General features: G+C 41.3%; 1 protein-coding gene across 1 annotated transcript; it reads right to left on the bottom strand.

Annotated features, from left to right (window-relative positions):
- Nucleotides 1-9,196: 9,196 nt before the first annotated feature.
- On the bottom strand, nt 9,197-13,938 carry LOC139462144 (uncharacterized). The gene is made up of 4 exons (XM_071243646.1): nt 13,883-13,938; nt 12,689-12,702; nt 10,469-10,642; nt 9,197-9,339 (listed from the first exon to the last, which is right to left on the bottom strand). The coding sequence occupies exons 1-4, from the start codon at nt 13,936-13,938 to the stop codon at nt 9,197-9,199; spliced, it is 387 nt and encodes a 128-aa protein (XP_071099747.1).
- Nucleotides 13,939-15,850: the final 1,912 nt, after the last annotated feature.

Consider the following 15,850-nt stretch of genomic DNA (forward strand, 5'->3'; position numbering starts at 1 on the left):
AATCCTGGCAATGTTCTGGTTTAACCACCATGGCACCAAGTAGACCATTGAGCCAAGTGGACAAATTTCAAACAAGAAATTTCTCGTAATGACATTTGCCGTAAACCACACGCAGAAAATCAGGCATACCGCAACAAAACGAGTACGCACGCGTTCAGTTTGTTGCGCTCTCCATCGACAATTGTGGCGGGTTTTAATTATTGCCAAAGGTTCACTACAGCAGGAGCATATGCAGCCGAACATACGAATGTCAATGCACAGACAATCATAAACAGTCTCAGAGCTGCTGGTGTCAACTCCATACAGTGAGTGAGTGAGTGAGTTTGTGCGCTTTTAACAGTATTCCAGTTATATCGCGGCGTGTCAGCTTAATGTGGGAGGAAAGCCCGAAGTGATGCAGGTCTCAGACGTTTACCACTTCGGTGGAAGAAACAAAATCGGGGCGAACCGGGATTCGAACCCACAATCCTAGGTTTCTGGCGTGTCGAAGAGACGCAACTCTGCACAGTGGATCGCGGCGCCTTAGAGGACTGGGCCACCTGTGACCCCAACTCCATACGGCCTGCTGTAAGACAACCTCTACGGCCATGTCACATAACTGCACGTGTTGCATGGTGTCGAGCTCATCTCAGCTTGGATAGGCAGCAGTGGTCGCAAGTGTCACAGGCGAGTCACGTTTGTGCATGCAGTACAATGATGGTGGTGTGAGAGTGTTTCGCCACAGAGGAGAACGGTTTCCAGATGCCACAGTCAGGAAACGGGACCGGTTTGGTGCTCAGTGATGGTATGGGGCTTCAGTTTGAATCACAGAACCCCACTTCATGATGGGAATGGAAATCTGACAGGAATTCGTTACAGGGACAAGATACTTCGGCCACGTGTTCTTGTTTTGACTGCCATATGACTTGGTGCCACGCTCTAGGATGATAGTTCTCGGCCTCACGGGGCACGTGTGGCTACTGACTTCATCAACCGAAATGGGATCCCAGAATGCAATGGCTGCCTATTCCCCAGATCTGGCACCGATCGAACACCTGTGGGACGTACTGGGACGATGTTTGAGTGCAAAATCCCCCCCACCCCCAGGTATAACCTGTAACACTACATGATAGTGAGTAACCCGGAGCTCTACATGATAGGGTATAACCCATGACACTACATGATAGTGTATGACCTGTGACACTACATGATAGTGTATAACCTGTGACACTACATGATAGTGTGTAACCCGGAGCACTACATGATAGGGTATAACCCATGACACTACATGATAGTGTATAACCTGTGACACTACATGATAGTGTATAACCTGTGACACTACATGATAGTGTATGACCTGTGCCACTACATGATAGTGTATAACCTGTGACACTACATGATAGTGTATAACCTGTGACACTACATGATAGTGTATGACCCGGGACGCTACATGATAGTGTATAACCTGTGACACAACATGATAGTGTATAACCCGGGACACTACATGATATTGTATAACCTGTGACACTACATGATAGTGTATGACCTGTTCCACTACATGATAGTGTTTAACCCGGGACACAACATAATAGTGTATAACCTGTGACACTACATGATAGTGTATGACCTGTGACACTACATGATTGTGTATAACCCAAAACACTAAATGATAGTGTATAACCCGGGACACTACATGGTAGTGTATAACCCAAAACACTACATGATAGGGTATAATCTGTGACACTACATAATAGTGTATAACCCGGGACACTACATGATAGTGTATAACCAAAAACACTACATGATAGGGTATAATCTGTGACACTACATGATAGTGTATAGCCCAAAACACTACATGATAGGGTATAATCTGTGACACTACATAATAGTGTATAACCCGGGACACTACATGGTAGTGTATAACCCAAAACACTACATGACAGGGTATAATCAGTGACACTACATGGTAGTGTATAACCCATGACACTACATGATAGTGTATAACCTGTGACACTACATAATAGTGTATAACCCGGGACACTTCATGATAGTGTATAACCTGTGACACTACATAATAGTGTATAACCCGGGACACTACATGATAGTGTATAACCTGTGACACTACATAATAGTGTATAACCCGGGACACTTCATGATAGTGTATAACCTGTGACACTACATAATAGTGTATAACCTGTGACACTTCATAATAGTGTATAACCTGTGACACTACAATGGTGTATAACCTAGTTTATATCCTGTGATTCGTTGTAAGGCAGGACGGAAGGTCTACGCATTCTACGGAGGCAAGTTTGCTATGCGCAATGCACGTGACCACGTGTCGCACAATAATGATGAGAGAACCGCATATTCGACCTGATTTTGACCCTTGGTTTGTCGGCACCATACTTGTCCTCATGGATTCACGACCTGCATCATGTAGGACGTAGCCCATCTGGTTACTATCTGGTTGAATCGAAATGTGTTCAAAATGTCTCGTTGACCGAATTATATCAGATGGAACTTAATAACAGTAAACTAACATTTTACTTATATCTACAGGCATGTGCGCGATATTATCAAATTACAAATAACACCTGTCACCTGACATGATTGTAGATCTCGAAGCGTGACAGCTGCAATAAAATATTGTTAGATCAATTGACTGACACGGTGCACGTGGACATAGACACACTTGATGTGCTGACACCAATGGAAGCGTATTAGTGCCAGTGTAAAAAAAGAATTTCATCTTCGTAGATATTACTTACATTTACGTAGATGATACTTACATTTACGTAGATGATACTATAATTTACGTAGATATTACTTACATTTACGTAGATGATACTTAAATTTACGTAGATGATACTTACATTTACGTAGATGATACTATAATCTACGTAGATATTACTAAGTCTTACATTTACGTAGATGATACTATAATCTACGTAGATATTACTTACATTTAAGTAGATGATACTTACATCTACGTAGATGATACTATAATCTACATAGATATTTCTTACATTTACGTAGATGATACTTACATTTACGTAGATGATACTATAATCTACGTAGATATTACTTACATTTACGTAGATGATACTTACATTTACGTAGATGATACTATAATCGACGTAGATATTACTTACATTTACGTAGATGATACTAACATTTACGTAGATGATACTATAATCTACGTAGATGATGCTTTCATAGACAATTTGTTTGACTTTCTACCTTACTAAACATTGCATAAAGTAAATCTTCATTTCAAGTTACTGGATAATGACATACGCAACTCTTGCAACCGTAATAAATAGAAGAGAGTACAACACTTTCTCCAAACTACAAGGGGCAGTCGGGTAACCTAGTGGTTAAAGCGTTCGCTCGTTACGTCGAAGACCCGGGTTCGATTCCCGACGTGGGTACAATGTGTGAAGCACATTTGTGGTGTCCCCCGCCGTGATAGTGCTGGAAAATTGCTAAAAGCGGCGTAAATCCTCACTCACTCACTCCAAACTACAAAAACAACTATAGGTCATTATCAAAATTTATGATGAATATGATGATTCTCAATTAGGTTTAAGAGGTAAAACGTAATTATGAATTACAGTAAACTGCGGCTATAACGAACACGCTTATAACGAACTGACGGATATAACGAACTATCTTTTTGGTCCTGTCTATATGCTGTATATATTCCAAACATTTGCTTATAACGAACTACGATTATAACGAATTAAAATTAGTGCTCCCTTTGAGTTCCCTATAACCGTAGTTTACTGTAGTGATAATCACCACTTAAACTGTAAAACTATATCGAATACAAACAAACCAACTAATGCTCGTCATCATCCTATGAAGCATTGAAGCACTTTTTTAGCTTTGATAGTTTGACATTTTGAAATGATCTCAGTATGTTGTAATACTCGGAAAAGGCCAAATGAAAATAAACAACCAATATGCTCCCAAATATTTAATTATTAGTAATTAAGTATTCACCTTTATTTAAAATACTAATGTTTGTATAAGCTAGTATACAACTAGGGTCGCAACTTCTCGAGACAAAATCACTGTCTGAGTAACGATACATGAGATAATTATATAACACATGAGATGAAGTATCATCTATGTAGATCGGAGTTTCATCCACGCAGATGTAACTATCATCTATGTAGATCGGAGTTTCATCCAAGCAGATGTATGTATCATCTATGTAGATCGGAGTTTCATCCACGCAGATGTAAGTATCATCTATGTAGATCGGAGTTTCATCCACGCAGATGTAACTATCATCTATGCAGATCGGAGTTTCATCCACGCAGATGTAAGTATCATCTATGTAGATCGGAGTTTCATCCACGCAGATGTAAGTATCATCTATGTAGATCGGAGTTTCATCCACGCAGATGTAAGTATCATCTATGTAGATCGGAGTTTCATCCACGAAGATGTAAGTATCATCTATGTAGATCGGAGTTTCATCCACGTAGATGTAATTAAGTGTCATCTATGTAGATCGGAGTTTCATCCAAGCAGATGTAACTATCATCTATGTAGATCGGAGTTTCATCCACGCAGATGTAAGTATCATCTATGTAGATCGGAGTTTCATCCACGCAGATGTAACTATCATCTATGTAGATCGGAGTTTCATCCACGTAAATGTAATTAAGTATCATCTATGTAGATCGGAGTTTCATCCACGCAGATGTAAGTATCATCTATGTAGATCGGAGTTTCATCCACGTAGATGTAAGTATCATCTATGTAGATCGGAGTTTCATCCACGCAGATGTAAGTATCATCTATGAAGATCGGAGTTTCATCCACGCAGATGTAACTAGCATCTATGTAGATCGGAGTTTCATCCACGTCGATGTAAGTATCATCTATGTAGATCGGAGTTTCATCCACGCAGATGTAAGTATCATCTATGTAGATCGGAGTTTCATCCACGCAGATGTAAGTATCATCTATGCACATCGGAGTTTCATCCACGCAGATGTAAGTATCATCTATGTAGATCGGAGTTTCATCCACGTAGATGTGATTATCATCTATGTAGATCGGAGTTTCATCAAAGCAGATGTAAGTATCATCTATGTAGATCGGAGTTTCATCCACGCAGATGTAAGTATCATCTATGTAGATCGGAGTTTCATCCACGCAAATGTAAGTATCATCTATGCACATCGGAGTTTCATCCACGCAGATGTGAGTATCATCTATGTAGATCGGAGTTTCATCCAAGCAGATGTAAGTATCATCTATGTAGATCGGAGTTTCATCCACGCAGATGTAACTATCATCTATGTAGATCGGAGTTTCATCCACGTAGATGTAATTAAGTATCATCTATGTAGATCGGAGTTTCATCCACGCAGATGTAAGTATCATCTATGTAGATCGGAGTTTCATCCACGTAGATGTAAGTATCATCTATGCACATCGGAGTTTCATCCACGCAAATGTAAGTATCATCTATGTAGATCGGAGTTTCATCCACGCAGATGTAAGTATCATCTATGTAGATCGGAGTTTCATCCACGCAGATGTAAGTATCATCTATGTAGATCGGAGTTTCATCCACGCTGATGTAAGTATCATCTATGTATATCGGAGTTTCATCCACGTAGATGTAAGTATCATCTATGTAGATCGGAGTTTCATCCAAGCAGATGTAAGTATCATCTATGTAGATCGGAGTTTCATCCACGCAGATGTAACTATCATCTATGTAGATCGGAGTTTCATCCACGCAGATGTAAGTATCATCTATGTAGATCGGAGTTTCATCCACGCAGATGTAACTATCATCTATGTAGATCGGAGTTTCATCCAAGTAGATGTAAGTATCATCTATGTAGATCGGAGTTTCATCCACGTAGATGTAAGTATCATCTATGTAGATCGGAGTTTCATCCACGCAGATGTAAGTATCATCTATGTAGATCGGAGTTTCATCCACGCAGATGTAAGTGTCATCTATGTAGATCGGAGTTTCATCCACGCAGATGTAAGTATCATCTATGTAGATCGGAGTTTCATCCACGCAGATGTAAGTATCATCTATGTAGATCGGAGTTTCATCCACGCAGATGTAAGTATCATCTATGTAGATCGGAGTTTCATCCACGTAGATGTAAGTATCATCTATGTAGATCGGAGTTTCATCCAAGCAGATGTAAGTATCATCTATGTAGATCGGAGTTTCATCCACGCAGATGTAAGTATCATTTATGTAGATCGGAGTTTCATCCACGCAGATGTAAGTATCATCTATGTAGATCGGAGTTTCATCCACGCAGATGTAAGTATCATCTATGTAGATCGGAGTTTCATCCAAGCAGATGTAAGTATCATCTATGTAGATCGGAGTTTCATCCACGCAGATGTAACTATCATCTATGTAGATCGGAGTTTCATCCACGCAGATGTAAGTATCATCTATGTAGATCGGAGTTTCATCCACGCAGATGTAAGTATCATCTATGTAGATCGGAGTTTCATCCAAGCAGATGTAAGTATCATCTATGTAGATCGGAGTTTCATCCAAGCAGATGTAACTATCATCTATGTAGATCGGAGTTTCATCCACGCAGATGTAAGTATCATCTATGTAGATCGGAGTTTCATCCACGCAGATGTATGTATCATCTATGTAGACCCGAGTTTCGTCCACGCAGATGTAAGTATCATCTATGTAGAAGGTACTGGGCGTTAGAAGGTATTAGGCGTTAGAAGGTACTGGGCGTTAGAAGATATTGGGCGTTAGAAGGCACTGGGCGTTAGAAGGTATAGGTAGTTAGAAGGTATAGGGCGTTAGAAGGTACTGGGCGTTAGAAGGTATAGGTAGTTAGAAGGTATAGGGCGTTAGAAGGTATTTGGCGTTAGAAGGTATTTGGCGTTAGAAGGTATTTGGCGTTAGAAGGTACTGGGCGTTAGAAGGATTTGCCGTTAGAAGGCACTGGGCGTTAGAAGGTATAGTTAGTTAGAAGGTATAGGGCGTTAGAAGGTATTTGGCGTTAGAAGGTATTTGGCGTTAGAAGGTACTGGGCGTTAGAAGGATTGGCCGTTAGAAGGCACTGGGCGTTAGAAGGTATAGGTAGGTAGAAGGTATAGGGCGTTAGAAGGTATTTGGCGTTAGAAGGTATTTGGTAACGTGATGTTGCAAGACAATTTAACGTCCACAGAAACACCTTTGGTGTTCATGGAAACGTTGGCAACAGACGAATGCAGTCAAAGACCATCCTCGGAGTGGCAGGCCACGCGTAACCAATAATCAACAAGACAACTGGAGCCATCAACAGTGACTGCAAGAAGCATCCCTGGCCTTCGACGAATATATTCACAACTGTACGTCGCCGCCTCAGATGTGCATGGATTGTCGCCAGAAGACCCACCAGACGTCCCATTTTGACAGGAAACCACCGTCAAGCACGTCTACAGTGGTGCAGACAGCGTCTACGCTAGACGGACATACAGTGGGGACAAGTTCTATTCACTGACAAGTCTCGTTTTCACCTCAGCCACAGCGATAGACCGATTCGGGTGTACCGACGTCGAGGTGAACGTTACGTCAATCATTGTCCCATGGAAGAAGATCGGTTCGGGGGTGGCAGCGTTATGGTATGAGGTGGGATTACAGAAAGACAGAGGACCCGTTTGATAGTGGTAGAGGGAAATCTCAATGGACAACGCTACCGCGACGAGATCATCGGCCCTGTTGTTTTACCGTTTTTGCGTCGTCATGGCCCAGGCATAACCTTTCAACATGACAACGCCCGGCCTCATATTGCTCGACTTGTTCAGGATTCTCTTCAACAACAAAACGTGAATGTCATCCCCTGGCCGGCTCGCTCCACTTATCTCTCACCAATCGAGCACATGTGGGATGAGATGAATTGTCAACCACGTGTTACACAAACACTCCAGAAACATCGAAACATGCTCCAGCAGATATGGACAGATATCCCACATGACTTTGTGCGACGCCTGGTCCACTCCATGAGACAAAGATGTGTTGCTTGCATCGCAACCAGAGGTCGACACACACGCTATTGATTTGTAAACTGACATTTAGCATGTTCATGGTTTTTTTTTATGAAATCACGCATTTTCTGAAGTCAGTATGGCAAATTAAACCATTTGAACACTTACAGCAGTCTTTTATCTGTTGCAAACCGAAATTGTTTCAGATTTGGTAAAAAACATAACTTTGCATTAAATCTTATTCAATGTCACAGGAACTTTTGTTGTTCAGTATATGTCTGTTAGATCAAATAGTACATTTAGCTTCTCTAGAGAATTTGGTCTGGGTAGGAAATGTTTCCTCACCGGAGTCGCTCGACATACTCACTGTACGTTATTTCGCAATGTTGCAACGAACGTGCACGGGTTTACGCCGCCTCACAAAGGTCTCCAATAGTAATTTGGCAAAAATGAAACTTAAGTTAATGACATCTGAAGTTTATAGAGAAAGCAATGTGTGACTTCCTCATAGATAACATATATGTGAACATTGGGGATAGGACAACTCCAACTTCCACTTTCTAAAAGTCAACTTCACCTTTGTGTCGAGTAATAGTCCAGAGGCTGCTGTCGAGCATGTGCGTTCCCACGAATATTTGAAAAAGCATCATACGCCTCAAGGCCTCAGTAAAGCTGTAAAAACCTTTTATGATAGACATTTTGATAACATTTCCAAATTGAACGCATACAATAATCATGTCCTATGCAATTCCTTATTTTGACTTGTACCAGATGTTCCCGTGTTTTTAGGTGAACAATTGATTTGCCTTTGCATGTGTTCGTGACTGTAGGGCAGGATTCGGTCACCTCTTCGTAAACACCTGTTATCAAAACTATTTGATAGTGATATATACATAATATGCTTATGCCATAGTATGAATCGTACAATATACCCTTAGAGGGCTTTGTCGCTTTTAATCCAGTGTAGAGGCAGGTTACCTGTAGACCTAATCGCGCCCAATTGAACTTGAATCTAACACGCCTCGTGGTGTACTAACACATTCAACTCACTAACAGTAACACAGTACCTCGACGAACAGATCCTTATGATTGAAGAGTGTCCATTGCACCTTACAACCTGGCCCTGTTGGGTGGAGATGTGATTGTGATAAATATGCCAAGACTGGGTTATGCGAACAAGGTATTTATTCGTTCATGAATGGCGTCATGTTTTCTTTCAGCGGCAGCTACTGGAACAGTGGGACCACACCGTTGCTGTAGGGCACTGCACGAGTAAGGCGGCGTTGTTTTCGCAGTGGTAGTACGATGTATTGCTTTTGGGATTGGGGATGTCGGAGATACACCCTTGCCGGCAAACACCTGACGAAAACAACAGTATATATTGATGGGACCTAACACGAAGTTAACGCTAAAACATAAAGAGAGCTGACTACAAAAAGAAATATTATCTTTCGCTCGCTGTCATATAAGATGTGATAAAAAAATTGTATATCAAATTGATATTATTATTAATGAGATGCCCTAAATTTGTCTTCATATCGTCACTCTGTAGACAACAAGAAACATATCTTAATGTAAAAAGGAATTCAGTCATTCTTGTGGGATTTTATATGTCAATTATCTTAAATCCATAATGTAACACACACCGCTGTTACTGCTGATTACCTGACATCCGTTGAAGCATGTTGTGTGTCAGAAACAGCCATACCTACATAGATCCTCAAGTCTCCAATGTTCGCAGTAGAGGAATCTGTGATTTTAGCGACTGAGCCGTGACTCTGAGTAGCAAATAGAGAACAACCTTTGGGCAGCTGCCAGCCCTGCCCCATAAACCAAGTCTGAACCCAACCCGGATCTGTTTGTACAGCCCCGCCCCATAAACCCAGTCTGACCCCCAGCTGGATCTGTTTGTACAGCCCTGCCTCATAGACCCAGTCTGAACCCCAGCTGGATCTGTTTGTACAGCCCCGCCCCATAGACCCAGTCTGAACCCCAGCTGGATCTGTTTGTACAGCCCTGCCTCATAGACCCAGTCTGAACCCCAGCTGGATCTGTTTGTACATCCCTGCCTCATAGACCCTGTCTGAACCCCAGCTGGATCTGTTTGTACAACCCTGCCTCATAGACCCAGTCTGAACCCCAGCTGGATCTGTTTGTACAGCCCCGCCCCATAGACCCAGTCTGACCCCCAGCCGGGTCTGTTTGAACAGCCCTGCCTCATAGACCCAGTCTGAACCCCAGCTGGATCTGTTTGTACAGCCCCGCCTCATAGACCCAGTCTGAACCCCAGCTGGATCTGTTTGTACAGCCCTGCCCCATAGACACAGTCTGAACCCCAGCCGGATCTGTGTGTACTGAAGTACTGTATTCCACAACATATGCGAACTTTAATGCTGAAGTTTAGTTTTCAGTTGTGTCTGTGAGACACATGACGTCTATTTTAATCATTGTTATTTCTTTGTGAAAATAATTAAAAAATCGATCCCACCTGCACAACTCTTGTTGTTGCACTCTTCAATAGTCGTTGCAGAGCCCCCTGATATTGGCTTACAGAATAAACCTCCCACACACGGTCTTCTTTTCCGTATAGTTTGAGTTCCTTCGCCGCACAGAGCGTTACACTCACCAGCAGTCTCAGTCCATTGACCCCAGTTTCCCCATACTGCGAACATGACGGTCAAAGTATCATCATATAGACATATATCATCATATAGACACATATCATAATATCGACACAGTATCATCATATAGACACAGTATCATCATATAGCCATATAGACACAAATCGTCATATAGACACAGTATCACCATATAGACACAGTATCATGATATTGTCACATATCATCATATAGACACAGTATCATCATACAGACACAGTATCATCATATAGACACAGTATCATCATATAGGCACAGTATCATCATATAGACACAGTATCATCATATAGGCACAGTATCATGACCTAGACACATATCATCATATAGACACAGTATCATATAGACACAGTATCATCATACATACATAGTATCATCATATAGACACAGTATCATCATATAGACACAGTATCATATAGACACAGTAACATCATGTAGACAACAGTATCATCATACATACACAGTATCATCATATAGACACATATCATCATAAAGACACATATCATCATATAGTCATAAAGACACATATCATCATATAGACACATATCATCATATAGACACATATCATCATATAGACACATATCATCATAAAGACACATATCATCATACAGACACAGTATCATCATATAGACACAGTATCATCATATAGGCACAGTATCATGACCTAGACACATATCATCATAAAGACACATATCATCATATAGTCATAAAGACACATATCATCATATCGACACATATCATCATATAGACACCGTGTCATGAGCATCATCATATACATGTATACACATATCATCCTTTAGGCAGAGTTTGTTACACTTTTTTTATTTGTTATTTAACGCCGCACTCAACAATATTACAACTGTATGACGTCAGTCTGTAAATAATCCAGACAAACCAGTGTATTATGAGCAACGTCCAACGACGTCGGGGTACGATGCAACGCAATCAAATAATTAAGTCACCGGGCCTGACCACCTGTTAGATTCAATGACCCAGGTTGATGAGGACCAATTCTGACCCGGAATCCCTTCGGTGATGTAAGCTTTGTTTGTTTGTTTGTTTGTTTGTTAAACACAACACAGCAATATTGCAGCTATATGGCGGCGGTCTGTAAATAATCTGGAACAGACATTCGAGTGACTGAATCTATGCAGTTGGTATAGGATTACACGTTTCAATCTGGAATCCTTATCCAAGTCCACTTTGAATGATATTACGTATACGTATGTGGAGGTAAGTGGTTAAGTAAGAGATTGGTGTGTACATATTAAACGAGGTAGAGATGAGTGAGTGAGTATTGTATTTCTTTGCTTTTAGCAATATTCCAGCAACATCACGGCGGAGGACACCAGAAATGGACTTCACAAGTTAGTACCCATGTGGAGACGCGAACCCGGGTCTCCGCCGTGACGCCGTTATCCGCTACCCCACCGCTCAGGAGGAGATGTCAGGATACATCACCGCATGTGTAACTTTTCATCCCGTATAACAGCTTCGTTATTTACAATACAATTTATACACGAATCCAAAGAGATGTTTCATTCATAACCACTGAACATTCAGGAGGTGTGATCGTGATCGTACATACTAAATATAGTCAATTATGTGTCAGGAGTTGTGGTGGTGATCGTACATACTAAATATAGTCAATTATGTGTCAGGAGTTGTGGTGGTGATCGTACATACTAAATATAGTCAATTATGTGTCAGGAGTTGTGGTGGTGATCGTACATACTAAATATAGTCAATTATGTGTCAGGAGTTGTGGTGGTGATCGTACATACGAAATATAGTCAATTATGTGTCAGGAGTTGTGGTGGTGATCGTACATACTAAATATAGTCAATTATGTGTCAGGAGTTGTGGTGGTGATCGTACATACTAAATATAGTCAATTATAATTATGTGTCAGGAGTTGTGGTGGTGATCGTACATACTAAATATAGTCAATTATGTGTCAGGAGTTGTGGTGGTGATCGTACATACTAAATATAGTCAATTATGCGTCAGGAGTTGCAGTTACTGCGGAGCTAAATTAAGTTAAAAACTCTCACCCTGTCCGCAGGATCTGAAATGAAAGAACAGGTGACTAAATGGTTGATGTAAATTTCGCTGGATGGCGTCCTCAAAGAGGGAATTATTTCAAATGTATTTGTAACAAAAGGAATAATTGTGCCAATGATCTTTTATGATAAATCATTTTTATAGGAGCATTTCTCCCGCCCTTTCTTTCTTCAAACAATTATCATTTATTTGTATCTGCGAGTGAGTGAATGGGTTTTACGCCGCTTCTAACAGTATTCCAGTTATATCACGGCGTGTTAGTACCTACAGTATAGAACGGTCATAAAAGTTTTCAGATTAAACAAATATGTTTTAGTGTCACCCGATAATAATATGCACGTGGACATTGGTTGAGCACCTCGCCTTTTTCATTGGATGTCTAAGGGACCGACCATTTGATATGGAAACTAGCTATTGTTTCGCTACATCTGCAAAACCAGATTAAATATACTTGAACTATCTGACTAAATATACTTTTGCCTACAACTTGCAACAATGTATTTTTGTGGCTAACCTTTTTTTCAACAGTCCGAAGCACCAAAACAATTTCAAGCATTTTCTAGATAAAATCCCATCCCTCAAGCAGAGTCGATTTTACGATTTGGACTACATCGTGACAATGTGTTTATGAATCACTATCAAATTGTGATGGTAATAGTGATGATAGCCATGAATATGGGAACACCCCAACTATCGACGGCTGATTGCAAACATACCACTGCCATTATTGCCACAGCAGTAAATCTTACATGCACGTGGAAATCATGTGTCATCGATGAGTTGCACGTAAAGATAGAGGCAATGCGCATGTGCATCGTCAAACGTGGCGTGGTAACATGGCGAGACAATACATGAGTTCAGCACAGAAAGGGCAGTTAGCTGGTAGCATTAGGTCCGGGAAATCTATACGACAGGCTGCAGCAGACAGTCAGCAGTGTGATGTCACGACTGTGGACCCTCTGTAGGCAAACATCTATGGGCAAACGGGATGACACGTGGATGACACGTGGCCGTGGACGAAAGCCTAAACCAACCCCTCGTGACGATCGCGAAATATGGCTCATTGCTTTCCACCTGCATCACTTCGGGCTTTCCTCCCACGTGATGCTGACATGCAGTGATATAACTGGAATGCTGTACAGAGCAGCGTTAAACCCAACTCACTAAATCACTCAGTCACTTACGGAGAGACGACGAAGATGAGAACTAGCACAAGCACTGCTGCATTTAAGGCCTGCATCGTCAGAAGTTGAAGATCAGAGACGTCTACGAAGGTGGTTGAGCTGGAGGAGCTGTATTCAATCCTGCAAGAGTGGGACAGATACAGCAGATCAGTATGTGAGGAAGGATTTGCAGTCAGAAATCTGAAACTGACATTCCGGTTAGGGAAGCTATGTGCTCTTGTTTTGTGTAAAATTTAAAATTGAAAAATATAATTTATTTATATCAAGTACTGAGGATATGTTATGTAATTCAGACATCTGGTTGCAGCTCTCAAAACAATGTTCCAGCAATATCCCGACACACAAATACACAACACACCACCATACGTGTGATTGAGTACCATTTGGGCAAGAAACCTACTTACGTTTACACTCAAGGTCATTTCTCAAACGAGAAGATATATAACTGAACCACACTTCGTAGAGAAATACAGAACGTTTTAGAAGTTTTGGATTGGACATAAATCACACACTTAGTTGAAATGTTACCCTAGAAACTTAAAAACCGAAAATTTTAAATTAATAAACCGTAAAAGGCACCTGTTCAGCAGTTCATCTGTATAGTACCTTTTGTTTTATCCCGGTAACACCAAATCTCAAAATTATATACATGAATAGCAAAAGACAAAGGAATCACAGTTGACTTGATATTTGAACGTATCCCGACGTCAATGGCCAAAATGATCGATGTTTCAGAGTCTGTGGTTAGCAGATTATGGAACAGATACCAACAAACCAAAAATGTTGACGATCGGCCCTGTTCAGGGCGTCCCAAGTCAACGATAAGGGTACAGGATCTATTGATCCGAAACCAGGCTCCACCAAATCGAACTCAAACAGAGAGCCTAATTGCTGCAGACTTTCATCAGGCCACTGAGTACGAGTTACAGGTCACCCGATTAGAAATCGTCTTCATACAGCTCCATGCTCGACTGTTGTTTGTTGTGCCGCCCCCTACAAATCGTAATATTGCCAACAGACGTCAATGGTGTACACAACGTCGGAATTGGGTTTCGCTGGCCACGTGTCATGTTTTCAGATGAGTCCCGGTTCATGTTGCACTTCATCGATAGGCGTGGTCGTGCCTGGCAACGTTGCAATGAACGTCAAGCCAATGTCAACCTGAGACCTCATGACAGATCTGGCGGGGGATCATTTTTGGTGTGGGGTGACATCACTATAACTGAGGGAACCCGAATTCATATTGTGCAAGGAAGGGTCACTGGACAGTACTACTGGGACAACATACTGACATATTTTAATGTCCCGTTTGCAAGGCGTGCCATGCACGAATCGTCAATGCATACCTCAAGCAGCACAACATTCAAAGAATTGCAGACCCGTGGAATGTTCGTGGTCGCCTTCTCAGAGAGCGTGTGCGACAGCCTCAAAATCTAGATGAAATGTTCTTGTTTCTCCGCGATGAATGGCGCCGCATCCCAAGAGCTTCCACCGGGAACATGAAATGCAGCATGCACAGACGGCACCAGGGTCACACACGTTAGGATAGAATACTAACTTTTATGTTATGTCCCCGAAGTGGACACCGTAGTTTCTCTACTTACCGTAAATCCTATAAACACCGGTTCAATCGAAGAGACATCAAGAAGAGGCATTTGAAATTATACTCAATATAGGATGAGTCAAAGGACTTCCGAAAAAAATACAATAAAAGCGACAAAAACTCTTTCAATAATCAAAGTGGGTAAGGTCTAACGCCGATAAACCTAGAAAATTAATCGGGGCGAACCGGGATTCGAACCCACGATCACTGATGTCTAGCTTGTTCAAGGGACGCAACTCTGCAAAGCGAATAACGGTGCCTAGACGACCGGGTCACCATAACCTCTTCAATAATCATGAGAAATCTGTTCTAAAAGCAGTCGATTTTACTATTCCAACTATATGACGAGCTCTTTATGAAGTATA

Source organism: Haliotis cracherodii, unplaced genomic scaffold, assembly GCF_022045235.1.
Source record: "Haliotis cracherodii isolate W230 unplaced genomic scaffold, xgHalCrac1.p SCAF_15, whole genome shotgun sequence".
Taxonomy (NCBI): Eukaryota; Metazoa; Mollusca; class Gastropoda; order Lepetellida; family Haliotidae; genus Haliotis; species Haliotis cracherodii.

Bases quoted from the DNA above. Each gene is read 5' to 3' on its own strand.
- LOC139462144 (XM_071243646.1), bottom strand. From the start codon at position 13,938: ATGCAGGCCTTAAATGCAGCAGTGCTTGTGCTAGTTCTCATCTTCGTC. The intron at 9,340-10,468 runs GTGGGATCGATT...TGTTTTCGTCAG, and splicing joins CAACAACAAGAGTTGTGCAG to GTGTTTGCCGGCAAGGGTGT.